The 18,556-nt window shown below is 38.6% G+C and overlaps 1 protein-coding gene across 4 annotated transcripts in view; it reads right to left on the minus strand.

Annotated features, from left to right (window-relative positions):
* Nucleotides 1–1,700: 1,700 nt before the first annotated feature.
* LOC308595428 (putative RNA-binding protein Luc7-like 2) overlaps nucleotides 1,701–18,556 on the minus strand; it is a 29,378-nt gene continuing 12,522 nt past the window's right edge. For 3 of the 4 annotated variants that reach the window (XM_081209560.1, XM_081209557.1, XM_081209558.1), the window contains 9 exons: nucleotides 17,581–17,675; nucleotides 12,398–12,496; nucleotides 11,364–11,474; nucleotides 9,904–10,047; nucleotides 7,841–8,017; nucleotides 5,705–5,796; nucleotides 5,364–5,393; nucleotides 4,089–4,283; nucleotides 1,701–2,720 (listed from right to left, as the gene is read on the minus strand). In XM_081209560.1, the coding sequence (XP_081065686.1) occupies nucleotides 2,522–2,720; nucleotides 4,089–4,283; nucleotides 5,364–5,393; nucleotides 5,705–5,796; nucleotides 7,841–8,017; nucleotides 9,904–10,047; nucleotides 11,364–11,474; nucleotides 12,398–12,496; nucleotides 17,581–17,675 (1,142 nt within the window). In that variant the 3' untranslated portion in view covers nucleotides 1,701–2,521. Of the gene's footprint in view, nucleotides 2,721–4,088; nucleotides 4,284–5,363; nucleotides 5,394–5,704; nucleotides 5,797–7,840; nucleotides 8,018–9,903; nucleotides 10,048–11,363; nucleotides 11,475–12,397; nucleotides 12,497–17,580; nucleotides 17,676–18,228; nucleotides 18,249–18,556 lie in introns of those variants that run through there. The other variant, XM_081209559.1, reaches the window with a different exon arrangement.

Below are 18,556 nucleotides of genomic sequence, written 5' to 3' on the forward strand. Positions count from 1 at the left end.
TGTTTTGCTCATCCTCACTTATAAAGCTGCTGCCTTCAACTACGTGCCTTCGCTGCAGCGTGGAAGGTTATGCCTTAAACTTATGAGTAAGGAAAATAATGATCCGGGGTGACGCCCGGGTCCTCACTGCTAATGTGAGAGGAATTTTTGAACGGGTACAGGTCGTCCCTATGGTGACCCGCCTACTTAGCGGGATGCCTGGGTGCTTTGATCTGCCCGACCCTTCCCTACTTAAATGGTTAAAAAAAGTTACATTCTTTTAATATTTTAGTTGGGTTTCATTGACGGTAACTCATATATACCCCATACAAAACATAAATGATGTTGCATTCTGTGCAGCTTTCATTTGAAGCAGTAAGTTTAGGATACAGCTGCTGCATTTTGTATCAATGGAAGTTGGGTTGAGGTGCCCACAGGTACAAATAGCTGCTGAAGACATTATGCAAGTTGTTCAAACACACTCTTCCTGCCTTTAGAACTGTTTAAGAGGTACACATTCCTATTTTAAAGTACCGTATTTTGCGCCCCATAAGACGCTCCGGCCCATAGGACGCACCTAGTTTTTTGGGGGGGAAATAAAGAAAAAATTTTTTATTTCCCCCCCAGGTGCAGGGCTGGAAGAACCAGGTCGGGGAACAGTGGGAAGGCACGCTTTGCCTCCCCGCTGTCCCCCGAGCTTGTGGGGCTGGCGATGGGCAGAGCTGTGCTGATCCCGGGATGGCAGGCAGCTCTGCGCCGCCATCCGGAGCGGGGCGGGACTTAGCGCCCCGCTCCGGATGGCGGCGCAGAGCTGCGCTGGTCCCAGGACCGCAGGCAGCTCTGCTCGGCCACCGGGAGCGGGGCGGAGCTTCGCCCCCGGCTCCCGGTGGCCGAGCAGAGCTGCGCTGATCCCGGGACTGCAGGCAGCTCTGCGCAACCCTCGGAGCCGGTCTCGCGAGGGTTGCGCAGAGCTTCCTGAAGCCTGGAGAGCGAGAGGGGTCGGTGCGCACAAGTTACTGTAGTTATATGTTCTTGTATTTAAATGAAAAACAATAAAAATTATTGGGGAAACATCACTATAAAATACAAAGTAATAAAAACAAACTAGTTAAAAAAATATAAACAATGGTTTCATGCTCGACTTTGCTGATGCAAGGGGACTGAAACAAAAATCAAATCAATTTGAGAAACCTCATTATTATACTCTCTTAGCTCTGAAGAAAAGCACCTTCTCAACAGTTAACAGATGGTATTGAATTATATAGCTTCTCTCAATCTAATGGAAACAGTGCCAGTTCAAACTCCAACTCCAACTGTTTATTTGTAAACACAAATGAAGGCCATGTACACATTTATATGTGGAGTACCAAATATATTCAGCCAATCACATCTTCAGCAATAAATAATTTTTTGAGCTGTGACTAGACTGGAGCAAGTCTGTGTGGGCATGCTAACAGCAAATTCTATAAACATCTTAACCTCCCCAAGTGGAAGCTGCCATTGTAAAGCAAAAGGATGTTGCTGTTCCTCAAAATGCAGATAGTCTGTTTCATAAAAGGGATATATTATTACAACTGTGTACCTCAAACACAGTGTTACCATCCAGGTAAAAAACAATATATCACCATGCAGGTTCCAGATACAATTTACCTGATAGAAAGCATGGACATTATCAACAAGCAGTATAGTTGCGAGGAAGGAGTGGGGAAACACACAGCTACTTCAAGGGACAAAATTGTTATTTTATTTATTTATTTTATTATTGGTTTGTTGTTTTTTACAATTAAGGATGTGCAGTTAACACCCCACAAGAAAAGCAGAAAAAATCTTATGGAAAAAGAACAAAGTATACTGAACACATACCAATCAAGTGGTACAGAGATATGGGACTGGTTTTGATTTCAAAGTTTCAATAGAAATTAATAAAAAGGATGAAATGCAACAGCTGTTCAATTTCAAAGTCTAAATGGGCACTGTAAAAAAACCAAAAACTTTCAATTTTCTCCAGCACACATCCCGTCTAAAACATACTGCCAAACTTAGGCTCTCAAGAAGCAACTGAGAACACCGTATTATAGTTAATTAAAAGCTTTGGGACCCACCCGCCCTCCCGCCTTCCCTAAAAACCACTCAGTGCTGCTGTTTCAACTGGAGGAAAATTAGAGTAGTTTATAAAGGTTTGAATGCATCCAAGGCAAAGAGCACGATATAGTTTGTTCACTATAACTTGTATTGAAAAAGGAGAATAAAACATTGAGATCTACGTCTTGGTACATAAAATTGTTGTCTTTTTGAAGAGAGATCTTTGAAAATAATGTTTTACAAGTTTATTGGAAAAGAGAAAAAAAGGACACTGCTTTAGCTGTCATCAACTCAAAGGGGTCAATTCAGACTTCATTATAACCATTTTTATACACTGTACATCTACCCTAGTTGGATCAGTGTGTGGAACTGCTCACTGGTGTCCCTTTGAATAACTGTAAACTAAACCACAGTATGCAACTCCATAGGAAGCTAAAGGATCAAGTGAATGTACAGCCAATTATATTTCTCCTGCTTCACGCTCTTCTGAGCTTCTCCTGTCTTCTGATCTGCCATTAGCACTTTCATAGGAACGCTTCCTGTCTTTGCAATCTCGGTCTCTAGGTGACTTTTCTCTGGGGCTCCTTTCTTTGTCATGTGATGTTCTGTTACGGTCTCTTGATCGCTCTTGATCTCTGGAAGCTCTTTCTTTTGAGGATCTGGAAGGAAAATACAATGCATTTGAAAACCGACATTACTTCATTTGGTTTTTAATTTTCTCTATTAATATGAAAGAGACTGGCTGAACAGAACATAAAAGGGCACAGCAAGAAACTGCCTAACAGAGCTTAAGAAGGCATAGCAAAAAAATGTTATGAGGTCAGACTAGGATCACTTGCTACATCTGGAATCCACTGCCTTCTCCTTCTATTCATAATTCTAAAGTTAAGGGGAAGAGACAAACTGTTGCAGCTAGTCAATTTTCATGTAATCACAGTCAATATTATTACTGGTCAACTGATGTAACTATGCTGCAATTAGAGCAAAAACATTTCTTGGATAAGTCAAGCCACGGGCTAGTTCACAAGTAATGCTAAATAAGGGTTTAAGCCATAATTTAATGAACGGGTTCACCACAAATTGTCCCAGAGAAGATAAAACAATCCCAGCTTGTTTCACAAACTTGGGTCTCTAGATCTTGTTGAACTACAACTCCCATCATCCCTGCTATCTAGGGATCATGGGAGTTGTAGTCAACATCAGCTGGAGATCCAAGTCTGAGAAACACTGCACTAAACAAACTATAGTTAAGCTGCTGGGCAGTTTGAATGATCAAACAAGTCATGGTTTAAACCATGATTTACCATTATGTGCAAGCCAGGCCAATGTTCTCATCACTTGACTTGTTAGGATAATAAGAACTTGCACATTGGTAGAAGGGTACAGGTTCCAAGCATTCAATGCCAACAGATTATTTCTGTATAATTCCAGCAACATATGTTCTTCCAACAGCTACAAACTAAGGTGATTTGTACTACTGCAAGTTCTTTTATCTTACATTGTGTTGACCTATGGTTATTAAAAAACAACTTGAACTTAGAGACAATATCTGTCAAGGAGCATACAGTCTAAACTCTGACAGTAAAAGAAACAAAGTAGTAAAGTCAAAGGTTTCAAATGAAAAGATGCTTTTGAGAAAGCATTTGAATAAAGTTCAAGTGGTGGCACTATCTAGATATTACAAAAATGAACTCTACACATAAGCATGTGGAAATGGCTGATATCCTGGTGCTAGGTCCTGGAAAGACGGGCAGAAACACTGTTATTTAAACAAATTAAATACAACTTCCCCCCCATCACAAAAGTTTTTCAAAGCAGTTTACAAATATAAATGCAAACATAAACACAATAATCCAACCATTAAAAATACAAATTATCAAACTAGTGCCCATAACAAAGGACTTGTACCTCATTTAAGAATAAACTAACTACCATCAAAGACAGAATAACGTTTCTACCAACTTTTCTGCACATAAACTAGTAAAATTGAGGACATTAACTGCTCCTCTTGCTGACCTAAATGTTACCTTTTTTTAGAACTGCGTTCTCTGCTCCTGTCCCGGGAGCTATGCCTGCTTCTCTGGTGGCTGCGGCTCCTGCTGCGACTGGTGGAACGAGACCTGTGACGGTGACGTTTCTCACGGGATCTGGAGCGAGTTCTTTTCTTTCGCTCACGTGAGGAAGAACGAGATCGATGTCTACGGCGATCTCGGGATCTTGACCTGAAAAGAGATTTATAGCTGATGAGAAAGAACCACCAGCAAATACATTAACAGAACCTACAGGGTCACCACTCTCTTATTGTACTGCACAGGAGTTTGCAAGTTTTGGAGTTTAGCAGAACTCTTTGAAGCAGATGAAAACCCTTGTAGCTCTTCTGAACTACTACTAAGAATAACTACCTATGTTGTGTGACAGCAGCAAGACAGAAGCACTCTATATCAATGCTAGGACATGTCATGCTGGAATCTGGAACTTCTGGACCTAAAATACCAAAAACAAAGGCAACAAACTCCCTGCTTATTGACAACAGGCAGGTGCCTTCTCTATATTCGTTTTGATGCCTATCCAGACACACAGAAGTTACATATGCTTTACTTCTTATCAAGTGTTGGTTTTAATCTTTTTAGTTCCTCCCAGTTCCTGTTTAACTGTTTTTAATAAATAACTTTAATAGTTTTTAAAAAGTATATCACTGTAAACTTCAGAGGTTTTTACCCTCCTTTACAATCAAGCAGTGTGTGTGTGTGTGTGTGTGTGTGTGTGTGTATATATATATATATATATATATATATATATATATATATAATGATAAGTTTAAATAAACATTTTTCTTGGCTTGAAAAAGCAGCCAATTCAATCTCTCACCCTGTATCTTAAGCCTCGAATGATTGTTCAATAGCTAGTAACAATATGGCCCACAGCCACAGTGAATCCAGTAGCATCTGAATCGACTCATTCCAATTCTACAGAAGACCTACATAATCTTTGGTTAACTAAAGAGGATCAACTGAGATTTCTAGCACAAATTTACACATTAATAAGCAGGACCAAAGATGCTAATTTCCCAGCAACTAATGAAGCGGAAAGGCACTATATACAAAATGAGATCCAGTGAGATTTCTCCGTAGTTGGGTGATGAATCACTTGAGATTGTGAATGTATCTGCTGGAGTCAACAACTGAAACTTCATTTTTGTGCAGAAAATTAGGACTGTGTTTGTAATCTCCAGGGAGATTATATTATTATTTATTAATGGTTCTGTTTGTGAAAATTTACAAGAAAAAGGAATTATAACCTACCTTTTAGGGTTCTTGCTATGAGATCGAGATCTGAAAAAAGTGCAAAATACAGGTAAATTTTTATGTTGTGAAGTCAAAATACAAAGTACACTATTTGGAAGTGAGTATCATTGAAGTGATGCATTTTGCATGCAAGTGCACAGCTTATGCTCTGCAGCAATACAAAATCCAGGTCAATCCCAGCTCCAATGTCAAAAAGATGCATGTACCAGCTATTTTTCATTGTTAATGAAAACTAAAATTGTTGCCTTTCCAAGTATATAAGCTTTTAAAATCAATTATTTGCTATAAATATGAAACCTATGGGGAACATAAGAAAATTAATGCTTCTTGATTTTTACCTCCTTAGCTTTTCCCTTTCTTCCTTCTCTCTTTCTTCCCTACGCTTTAGACGTTCTTGGTTTCGTTTCTCTTGCTTATCAGCCACAATTCTCTGAAAAACAAAGACAAAGTTGCAGAGACTGATAGGCACATCTATTTCTCTTGTCAATACACCAGGATAGCTCAAATGAAGGTGAAAGAAAGATACAATAATCACCCAAAGGTATTTTAATCAGTTAGTGGACACTTACAAATATTTAAATTATTTTGCTTAATGTTGAGTTCTCTTTTTCTATGTAGACCAATATTTAAAATTTTTGATCTACAAGCTCTGGGCACTGCATTTATTGTGAGAGGTTATAGTAGACCACAAGCTTAACTCGAGTCAACAGTGCAATACTGCAGCAAAGAAAAGCTAATGCTATTCAAGCTGCATCAGGCTGCTGTAGTACAATGTTCTGAGATCAAGAGAAGTAATAGTATCACTCTGTTCTGCCTTGTTCAGACAGCACTTAAGAGTATTGTGTCCAGTTCTGGACACACAATTTAAGAAGGATATTGATAACCTGGAATGTGTGCAGAGCAGGGCAACCAAGATGAGAAAGGGTCTGGAAACCAAGCCTTAAGAGAAACAGTTGGGGAAGTTGAGTATGTTTAGCCTGGTAAAGAGGTGGGTAGTGAGGTGAGGTGAGAATATTCTCTACTAGAAAATTATCCAGAGAATATTCTCCACAAATTCTAATGTAAAAAGCAGTTTTACAACCCACATTTTAAAAAATCTAGTAAATAATAAGTCAAGCTATGAAACTGCCAGTGTAAGTAATGAATAATGATTTTTTTGATCCAGTTACATTACTGGGCATTGTGCTATTCACCATTGGCAGTTCTGAAATGTGAGCTACAGAAAACATTTTTTTTTTAGTATTAAAAATACTATTCATTATTTCAACTATATGTAATAGCCTTTCCCCCCTATTTTGGTGTGACCTTATTCTTAGCAATTCTATACCCTTGGCCATACTGTGTAATATTTTTTTACAGAAAGTAGCTTTAATGCTTTATACCAAGGCCTATACAATCAATTTCAAGTTTGGTGCAAAAAAATCAAAGAAGGTGAATTTACTGCATTGCCCCATTGAATAAAAGTATCTGTACAGTTTTTGCTTGCCATCTGAACAAGTTTACCCATGAACAGACATGTATATTAACTAATTATATCATTTTCAATGCATTAAAATGAATATTCTCCTATTTTAAATGAAAATTCTCTAATATTCTCATTAATTGAGAATGTTCTCGAGGATATTCTCCAAAAGATTATTCTCGAGAATTTAACATCACTAGTCACAAGCTTGTTTCTTCCTGCTCCAGAGGCTGGGGCTTTGAACCAATGGATTCAAGTTACAGGAAAATAGATTTCAAGTAAGTATTAAGAAGAATTTTCTGATGGTTAAGAGATGTTTGGCAGTGGAATGGACTCCCTGGGGAAGGTGGTGGAGTCTCCTTCCTTGGAGGTTTTTAATCAGAGGTTGAAAGGCCATTTCTCATGTAGTGTGTTAGAAACTGAGATATGAAAGCTAGGAGTTACATGGCACCTTAAACCTAGGTTATGAGCGAAACAATGGAATATCCAGGCACGCTTTTTTATAACAAAAAATACAAAGCTGATAATGAATAAACTGCAGCTAAAATACTATGTTCACTTTTCACATGGTCTAGTCCTTCCCCTACCCACTCCCCTAATATTCTTAAGAGGGTCTCTTCTCGAGTCTTCAGAGAGTATCTAGAAGTGGGGAGGCAGAAAAAGCTCCTCCTTTCCTTCCTCTCTGCAGTTATAATCTGAAATCTTAGGCACAGTACCACACCCAGAGCTCAGAAAATGCTCGCGCTAATGAAATTTCCTGTTGCAAAATGCACCTAGAACAATGGGAGTTTGAACACTGAATCACAGGGAGTTGGAATAGATGACCCTTGGGGTCCCTTCCAACGGTATAATCCTATGGTTCTATGATTATTTCATAAATTTATTAGTTGCATTACCTACTTAAGAGCACCTGGAGTCATGCAAACCCATATTAAGCATGATATGATATCCAACCTAATCATATTCAGAATAGATCCATTAAAATTAATGTACTTATGTAATATTTATTTACCCTGAGTTCTTCAAGCTTCTCTCTTATTTCAATAAAGCCCAAGTGCAATTTTCCTCCGAAGTGATCAGCAAGCCGCCTGTCATTATCATGTAGACCAAGATATGCTGAGCATACTTCACAAACTCGAAGCTTCTGTTGCTGAAAGCTGGAAGCAGGCATGGAATTCCTGTACACTTCCTGCAAAGACATCACAATATTTATCTCAAATGCATGAATAAAACATATTCTTGATAAGTATATAATGTGCCTTCTCTAGCTAGAAAGCCAGCATTTCCATTCCTTAATAAAGGACAGGTGATGAATTACGCTTTACAGTGGGAAGGTAAACGGCGTTTCCGTGTGCTGCGCTGGTGCCGGCTCGCCAGAGCAGCTTCGTCACGCTGGCCACGTGACCTGGAAGTGTCTGCAGACAGTGCTGGCTCCCGGCCTCTTGAGCGAGATGAGCGCACAACCCTAGAGTCGGACACGACTGGCCCGTACAGGCAGGGGTACCTTTACCTTTATGCACAAGCTCCAGCCTAAAGTTTCATTAATATAAATTTTATTTTTCATTTTTTAACATTTCCCAACCTACAGTTTCAAGCCTGCAGCTTCAGATTTAAAGAGTTCCACCCTTTTACAGAGCATATGCATGTGCACAAACAGACACTTTGCTGGTTATTCACTCTGCTGCTGCACACTTCCTGGATAAAACTGATGCCAAATGGCAGAGGCAACAACAGCCATTATTTCTAACAAGTTATGTCGCTAACATTTCTAACAAAATGTCGCAATGTAGCCTCCTCTCATAACAGGGGTGCTTCTGTATAGGGTTCCAGCCGTTCCCGACTTAGCTATACTATAAATTGCAAGAGGCTCAAACAGGCCAACGGTGCATCTGTATTGGAATTTTTAAAAAAGATGTTTTAATTGTTTCATCATTTGTGCCATTTGCTGCCCTAGGAGACATTGGAAGGGTGGAATATACATTATTTTTTAATAAATAAATTAATAAATAATTTGCCTCTTACCAGTTTTTCGATTTCCAACTAATACACAGCATTGTTTGGCTGCCAAAGGCCACTGACAAAATCACAGTGGGTCAGGGCTTTTTTTGGGAGGAGGGTTGGCCCGCTTATGTGTTCTTAGCTACTTTTAAGCTTTTCTTTGCAAACACACATCCTTTCTCAGCAGCTCTGTTTGCCTCCAGGCCTGTTACCATGGGGACATTGGGTTCAAAATTAGAGTGAGTGTTTGGTTTGCCAAGATCAGAATAACTTGCTGATTATCTGCCCAGTGTGATACCCCTTGGTGTAGGGAAGAGAAGGGCAAAAAAACTTGAAGGAACTGCCAGTGTAGAATAGGTGTATTGTCTGTAAGCGAAACAATAATGGAGAAATAAACTTGATTTTAAAACAGATTATTAAAGAAACTGCCTGGTATGAGCATGGGGGCAGGAGGAGAAAAAGACACAAATAGAATGTAATTATAAGGATTTTCAGTTAAAAAGCTGGAAAACAATGAACTGACACTGCTGATGAAATTACATTTGTTTCTATACATAAGCCAGGACTGGGAGTTCACAAATGCAGCTTAGAAGCCAGCCAATATAATAATAACAATTTTATATAGCACAGTTTAGGCACATGGTGCTTTCCTGCCATAAGGAGATGACTATCTAAAATTGACACAGGAAGAGAGGGGGGGGAAACAGACAGTGGGAATAAGTAGGCGTCTGGAGAAAAAGGTTAGAAGGGAAACTGGGTGGTAGCTGGAGGTACCCAGCATGGCAGAAGGAAAGAAATTGCACGAGTCCCCTCATGCTATTTTCTCCTTCTGCAGTACATGATAAGAAGTGAAATCAGCTAGAAATAAAATCCCAACTCTTAAATTCATATATAGATTTATTTGACATTTTGGGACAACAGATGAAGTTGTAACCATCTAAGACTTCTCTATATGCTAATGTTGTGAATTAATTTATTGATAAACAATATAGACTGAAAGCTTGGGACCAGTGTTTTAACCATGATTTTCAAATACTGTACTAAATTGAACCACTAAAGAATGCAATTTCAGATTACCTCTGCTTCTCTTTTCTTTGCCCTTGCTTTCTCCACTTCATCCATTACTTTCTGAGATTCTTCCACATTTCCATCAGCTCCAAGTTGTTCCACCTTTGCAAGCAGCTTTCCAATTTCCTCATTCAATTCATGGACTCTTTCAGCCTTTAAGATGGGAGAAAATGTAAGACTTACAGTTACAAGAATTCAATAAAGCACAAAAAATCATTGTAATATAAACCCACAAGTAGGACCTACAACAAAATGTGACAGTATGGAGCACTTCTGTTAAGGATTCCAGTTGGCTAGCCAATCATGCTCTCTTCCAGGACTCTCCATACCCCCTCATACCCTGGGTTTACACACACAGCAACAATAAATCAGCATTCTGTGGCCAAAGCACATAATCAGTCCTCACTGGGCAGGTTCTGGCATTTTTCTGGTCCCTGCCCCCCTCCCCCACCCAAGATTTAGGAAAACCCAGCTAAGTTATCTATGAACAAAAATGGGCTGCTGGTCTCTCATTTATTGAGCCATATAACTCTTAGAAAGATCATTATGAGATAAAAGGTTTAACTACACTTAAAAAATGAAGAATGGTAGCCCAAAACTTCAGTATGCATTACATTCACTGTAATTTATTAGTCCATGGTATTTCCCCAGTAAAACAAAACAAAAACCCACTGACGTTTACACAAGTATAAAATGGGAAAGGGCCCTATCTCAATCTCAGAACAACTGCTTTGCATGCAGAAGGTTCAGTCCCCAGCATCTCTAGGTGGAATTAGGAGAGAACCTTGTCTGAAATCATGGAGAGCCACTGATATTGTAAATGATACTTAGCTAGATGGTCCAATGGTCTTTGTCAGCACAAGACAACTGCCTAAGTTCCTTCCCAATACCAAAAACCACCTAATGTTCCTTCCTTGTACCAAAGTTAGATATATGTAACTCCCTCAATAATTAAGATGACTATGGCATAGGAGTGGGTATTATTTGAACAAAAGAAAAATATTCTCTTGTCCTCTAAGGCAGATCTTTTTTCAGTTAAGAGAAGAGCCACTGAATTCCTAATTCTTACAAGCAGGAAAAAAGGTTCTCAAAGTCTGCTCTTGCATTTTGAGTTCCCTGAACTTTCTTTCAAAACCTATGAATTCATTTCAGTTCAATTCAAGAAAGCTTGCAATACATAGGAGAAAACATAAAATGCTAAAATCAGGAGAGCCCAGAGAATTGGATCCAACTCAGAGAAGCTTAAACTAAAACCTGTGCTCAATCACAAACACTATGCATGGCCCTGTCAACAGCTAAATGGACTTCTAATAACCTGAGAGCATTGCTAAAATGATTTAAGGAGATAGGTAGGGTGATTACCGTGATTTTTTTTGCACATTAAAGAGTTACTGTAGAAATAATGGTTTAACAAATCAAGCTAGAATAATTATGGAGTGACTTGTAGAGTGGGAGTCTTAAATGCTTACTTTGGCTGCAACTTCAGCACTGATTTCTTCTTGGGTTTCAGCCAGTCTTTTCTTTGCCACTTCAGTTCTTCGATCACAATCAGCAATGAATGACTGTAGATGATCCATTGCCTAATACATTTAAAAAAACCCAATCTAAGGTATCAATCAAAGGAGTATCACTGCCAGAAATAAGCATTTTTTAAAAATAAGGCTAGCATTGCTACACTGACTGCTGGTTCAACCTTAAAATGTGCTTGGGTTTTTGTATTTCATTCAAGTTCTAAAGTTTTTTTATTTGCATAACTCACCCTCTAGACTTCCTGGGAGATTTTAAAGCAATGCAACTCAGACCACATTTAAATGCATTGCTTTCAATGCAACAAGCAACAAGTACACTAAATCTTTAACACTTTACCATTCCCTTTCAGATCACATAGTGGGCCATTTCAAACGGTAAAATTAGATGGTACAATCATATTGGCTTGACACACATCTGCAACTGTATTTGAACTGGCAAAGGGTTTTTAAAGTGAGAAAGTAACATGTATATGGAATTTACATAACAAGGAGTAATACCCTAGCTTCCCACTGCGCAAATGTTACAAGAATAAAGCTTCTTCTTACACAGTATTGGTACTGCAGGAAGTGGAGCTATTGGTACTGTGGGATGTGGAGTGAAGAAATGACACCTACCATGCCTTCATTTTAAAAAGGGTTGTGTACTCTTAGTGTGTGTCAAAGGTACAAAGGCAAATGCTATTCTGAAAGAGACAGTTTGGAGGTGGAGGGTGGGGAATAGCAACAACCCCTCCCACTCTTAATAATTGTCAAAAGTTATGAATTCCGTATTGAGGATATGGAACTATAAACATTTCACAACACTTCATGTACTGGTCAAATAATTCTGCAAAAGCTGCCACTTAGTTACTAGGATTCTTTATAGAATTACAAGTTTTTAAAAACACAACTGCACTGTGCACTTGTCTCATTCCTTCCCCATTCTCCCTTCTCTAGCTTTTAGTAGATAGAAATAGCTTCAAAATAAAACATACGTCAAGCTCAAAGAAAAAGTCTTGTTCTTTGGATGCAATTTCATAATCGGCTCTTAATGCCAAGTCGTGCACCTTCAGACATTCTCCAAGGTCCATCCTCTGAAAATAAATGCAAAATTTTACAAAGAAACACTGGATACATAGTGGGTTAAAACCATATTCTACTCCAATATTATGAAGCAAACTGTGTTTGTGCAAGCTTTAAAAACAATACAATATTTGAAATAATTAGCATGCCAGATTTGTTATAAGTGATCGAATCCAGTCTGCACTGAAGCATCAATGAGCCTCAGTATAACCATACTCACAAACTAGAGCAAAAGGTATTTGTTTGAACCTCACCGAAACAGCTCTGCAGTCTTAGCAGTATTTCTAATAATATTTTAAAAGTAGAAAATCCTAAGTACATTTCCCCACCTATCCTTGTATATTTTTTCCTGATAAATTAGTAGATGCAAGTTAAGAGGCAAAAGGTGTGTGTACGCCTGGTGTGGAAAACCTCAAGCTGGGTGATGTGTACAAATATGCCCCTCCAGGGCTCTCCCTGGGCTACACCACATATGACCCTGCTGTGCCCCTTTCTCAACTTTGCTTTGCTGGAATGTCTCCTTGTGATAATGCCTCTTGCTTAATTTGATGGCAGGAGGTTACAAATTCTAATTAAAATCACAATGCAATTAAAAAATAACAATAAATAAATCCAATTTCAAAAACTAAAGCCAGCAGCAGTTTAAAGCTATTTGTAGCAGGACAACTGTTACATGGGAACGTGGGCATCTGGTTTGCATCCCTCCCAAAAACCACAAGTGGAAGCCAAATTTATATATAGAGATAGATATATATAGATATACATATATTATATTATATTACACACACACACACACACACACACACACACACACACACACACACACACACACATAGTGTCTCTTTTCTTGCTTATACAAATAGTGGTTGGGCAAACAACATAACCTCCTGACATTAAAAAACAGTAGTGATGGGGAACTTCAAATCTCTTCCTAGGGCACACTTCCTCGCTGGCTCTACTTTGCACCCTCCATCAGTGTTTTCACCTGGCTAGGATGTTTTCTTCTTGCTTGCCTGGAGGATGTGTGTAAAAACTCGCCTAATGTACAAATGTAATTTATACTTGTTGCTTTGTCTACTTTTGCCTCTCACCCCACCCACCACTGGCACATGGCCGCTGGAAGGGAAGGCAGCCTTTGAGCTAGAAATGGTTCCCCATCCCTGATATGCAGAAAAGAGCACTGCTTTCCCCTCATATTCAAGGAAGCTAGCAATGCAATCCTATACATGCCTACTGAGAAGCCCCACTGAATTCATTGAGACTTACTCTCAGAGATGTGTGTATAAGCTCACTCAGTGGGTGATATCCAACTAAGTCAGACTCTGAGTAGAGTCAGTAAAATAAATGGATTCATAGTGCTTTCAGTTGGTGTACTGAATGTGACTTATGTTGACCATTATCTTTAGAAACATTCCTATTTTTCCAACAATGGAAGTTTAGGTACCAGTATAGCCCTTAAAATCTACCTTTCTTTTTCCTATGCAGTGACTTATATAGTATTTCAGCTCTGCAGCTATAACTAGACAGTACTTGATATTCAGTTACAGTATATTAGTATAAAAACCTTAAAGAGGGGGCTAGGACATATAGGCTGCGTCTACACAGCAAACATTTAGGACTGTTTAATTGTCATGGATTTTCTTTAGGGTTTTGGGAACTTGAGTCAAAACACTGCACTACGTAGTTTGATTCTGCTCAGCTACAACATACATTTCAATTTTGTTCAATTCAGACTAATAGATATTGCTACCAGTTCTGACATTATTGAATTTGTTTGGCTTAAGTTCACTTTGGAAAAATTAAACACAGTGGCACCTCGGTTTACGAACTTAATCCGTTCCGGAAGTCCGTTCTTAAACCAAAACTGTTCTTAAACCAAAACTGTTCTTTCCCTAATGAGGCCTCCCACTGCCGGTGCCCTTCCACCATTCGGATTCTGTTCTTAGACCAAGGTAAAGTTCTCAAACCAAGACATTATTTCCGGTTTTGCAGAGTTTGTAAACCAAATCATTCTTAAACCAGACTGTTCTTAAACCGAGGTACCATCAGGTTTGGACCCATATAAGCATAAGGTACTATGATGTATGCATGGGGGACAGAAAGAAATCAATTTTACCATCTAGCAGCAGCCCCTTGTGTCACATGGGGTGTTTTCCAGGATGCACGGAGACTGTCACCATAAGAAGAAATATTAAAAGTCCTGTATGTGACCAGAACTTTCAGTTCTGTAAATCCAAGGCCAGCATTAGAAGGTCAATTATTGTAGATAAGGTGATTAATATGGGGTGGGAATGTCTACAAATTATCCCACTGTATGGAGCCCTCTCCTGCAAGTTTGAGAGGAGATTGTCCCTGAAGTCAGACACTGCAAATGCTTCCAAAGCACAGTGCAACAAGGATAAGCCCCCACCTGCCTCACTGAATTGTGTGGGTGACGGTATTTTGTCCCTGATATCATGCAGTGCTTTTGAGGCACTTTGAGCCTTTAAAAGCCAGCATTATGTCGGAGGTAAGATCTTGCCCTTTCTCCAAGCTGTGGGAGGGACAGTACTGGGGCAACTACAGATTTTCAGCTGTCCTGAAACATTTGTAGTTCTCTGGTTGAAATGACATGCAGTAGGGTACCCTTACTTTAATACCGTTAAACAGAAAAGCCTACAACACAGGTGGGAGGAAGTGGGGAAGGACCACAGGAGAAATATATTTTGCTCCTAGATTATCTGATAATGGATATAAAATGATAAAATCTTTGAAGTGTAAATAAAAATTCAATGCCACTCTTTTCCTTACTCAAACACCATTTGCTCCTATGCCATCAGATTTGCTTTTCTTGTTTGCCTTCTGGAGTACAGTACTTGCCACAGAACTTGGGATGCTGGGAGGTTGTTGGGACCCTGAAGGTCTGCCTATCTAAGGCAACTAATGTTTTAACAAACCATACCTATTTTGGCCTTTAGACAAACATGAGGGGGAAAAAGAGCTTTTAACAACAGAGCTTGGCTGACCACTAAAGCATCTGAGGCAGCATTCAGTAGTTTGAAAAGCCTACTCTGGAATTATCTTTAATGAATAGTGGGTTAAAAATCTTCAAAATAAAAACAGACAAACAGGAATACTCTCTTTCCCCTTCTCAACTGGGCTACTTACTGTGTGGTGGGAGAAGCAAGTTCCTCTGGTTTTTCTTCATTTTCCTTCCTCTCTTACCCTTTTCTTGTGTCCCCATCCCACTCTGTGGTCCTAATAGTTACCTTATTATACTTTCTCAGATCCACCCTCACAAGGAAAAAATGTCCCCTACATAAAAAGGCAGCAAGTTAGGCTATGCTAGAACCTTTCTCCTATACACATAGGTTTTTATGTGCAGTGAGTTCTAGGATGAGAGACTCAATTATGCCCCAGATCTGCAGTCTAAAGTATGTTATAAAGTAAAAATGTTCCTAAAAGATCACTGGTAACTCAATGTTAAATATCAATTTGTGTGTGATGAGGGCAGTGGGGAAATGTAGCTTAGAAGTGAATATTTCATTATCAAGTTATAAGCACATTCACACTGACAAATCTAGATTATTGATCTTTTATCTTTTTATCTAACCGGTTATCAGACCAAAATTAAGGTTTAGCTCCTGATAAAGCAGCAATGAAGGAACTAGTGCTTAAGAGACACTACCTTAAATTTGCAACTAAGTTTCTAACAGATTTCTACCAGCTTGCATCAAATATCCTGTATTGCTGGGGATTGGACTAGATGACCCTTGGGGTCTCTTCCAACTCTATGATTAGTATTTGTTCTTTCCATCCTCTTAGGAGTTCTATAACATCACTCAGCTATCTTATGAATTTTTCTTTTTTAAGGAAGCTTTATTTGAACCCCTGCTTATCAGAGAGTATTCATTGTGACCAACTTTCAAGATGAAGAACAGCAGCAAAAAAGAATTTGTGCTGCATGTATATTTCCTGTAGCTCAAGGATTCAGACTGAACTGAGAAATTTGGAATTAGGTTTGCATTGGTCTTAATTTAGTTCAGGGATGGCCAAGTGGTAGTCTGCAGACTGGATCTAGTTGCTAAAGTAATTTTATCTGGCCCCAGGTAAATGAAGGTATGGTTTATGTTTCTTACAAGTGATACCACGGGCAAAAAGAAGAATGTTTTAAGACAATATACATTTTAATGCGAATGCTCTTGCTATGCCTGACCAATCATGCTTCATAACTGAAATCCTTATTTTTAGATGCTACCAATATTGTTACAGGACCCAACAATCCGCAAAGCATGTCCCTAGATTGCTGTCTGGAAAACAACGCAGGCTCCGAGAATACAAAGTCAATTTAGGCACTCATGCAAAATTCTTTCATTCAGAGTAAGGAAAGATCAAATGAGTATAAGCACGAATGCCTAAGAGGGTTCATAATTAAAAGCTGCTTTGATTCATTCAACATCATGATCCTACTTCCAACTGATAAAATTAGACATAAGCATGATTACAAAGTGCATTCATTTCTTGTTGACAGGGAAAATATATTTGGAAATCTGGACAGAAACTGGAAAGAGATGGTTAGAACTCATATTTTACAAATACAGTGGAAAGGTGACTTAACATGGCAAACTAGCAACGCGAATAATTCAGTACAGCAAGATAAGAAAGCAGAGATTCTGTAAGAAAGCAAGTAAATTGGGTCTAGCAGATCAATTAATATTCCAGAGGAGGCGGCAGATCAAAATATTTTACCATCATGAGAACAGTTCTGTGGGGTTTGGGGTGGGGAGGTGATGTTATTTTGATCTGCCTCCAGTTTTATAACATGTTTTGATTCAAAATTCAACACTGTATTAGTTTCTGCTGCAATCATTTCAAAAGACATAATCATCAATAGGGATTTCATTTCTACAATATCTTAATTAATCATTCTCATAATTTATGTAAATGTGTGTGTACATCAGTAACAAGAAATGCCATAAACTGGTCTGACACCTCTACATATTTTCAGACAAACTGGGACCTGAAATTGCTAAAACCTGTATGGTTAATACCTAATGCTATTTTTGCAGCAAAGGAAAATGTATCTCCAAAGTATAAAATAAAATAAAATACGCACTGTTCCAGAGAGGACATCATGAGGGCAGCAGTTGAGAAGATGACTTTTGCACACTCTGTCATCACTGAATTTGATTCGCTGGCGGGTAGTATCCCCTGTAACACATAAACAGACATTTCTGATTAGGCACATAATGTTCTAAAACCAGTGTAGTTTCACTTTTGTTCTTCATTTCACACACACAAAAAAATAGAATCTGAAGAACTGATACTATTTTAACCTTGGTAATTACATGTGGTAATTATTTTATGTACCACACAATACTCAAATGATGCAAGAAAGCTAAAAACAGGACTATATGGAATGAGAACTGCCTCAAAAATACAAGTACATATGCAACAGATTTTTATTCCTGCTCACGTGGACAGCACTTGGCATTAGTATGAACAGCCTTACAAACATTTACAATACATTTATTGAGTGTCTACTGGTTACCAGCAGCCATTTCTTCAAGACATCATTCACAGCAACCTACTTTGGCAGGTTCAAACATACTGAAGAGTTTTTATAAACCTAGAACACTGGAAAAAATAAAATTCTCCCTAGCAGCATTATTTTAAGACAGCTAAAACCCCATAAGCTGAACACACTGCATCTACATTAATGACAAATAGAGTTCTATAAACACAAACACGTCAGCCTGCTTACCACACACTGAAGTCCAATTGCAACTCTAATCAATCACATCTGTGAACAAGGTTGGAAATATTAGGTCTAAATGGAAAACTCAACACCTGGCTACTGATTTATTTTCCTTCAAGAAAAGGGACAGTGGAATAATTACTATTTCAGATTTGAATATGAGGTCCCCGCAAAAGGTATTTCCAGTTTAAAGATGCAGCAGCAGTTATACAACTCAAGTTATTCAAGTGTTTGTTTGTTTTTAGTTTACCCCTTAAATTATAATTATGTATAATGAAAACCTACTGGTGAATTACTGAAGCAGAGGAGAGCTGCTGGGAAAATGGTACGTTTG

The sequence above is a fragment of the Podarcis bocagei genome (genome assembly GCF_964188305.1).
Source record: "Podarcis bocagei genome assembly, chromosome: 10".
Taxonomy (NCBI): Eukaryota; Metazoa; Chordata; class Lepidosauria; order Squamata; family Lacertidae; genus Podarcis; species Podarcis bocagei.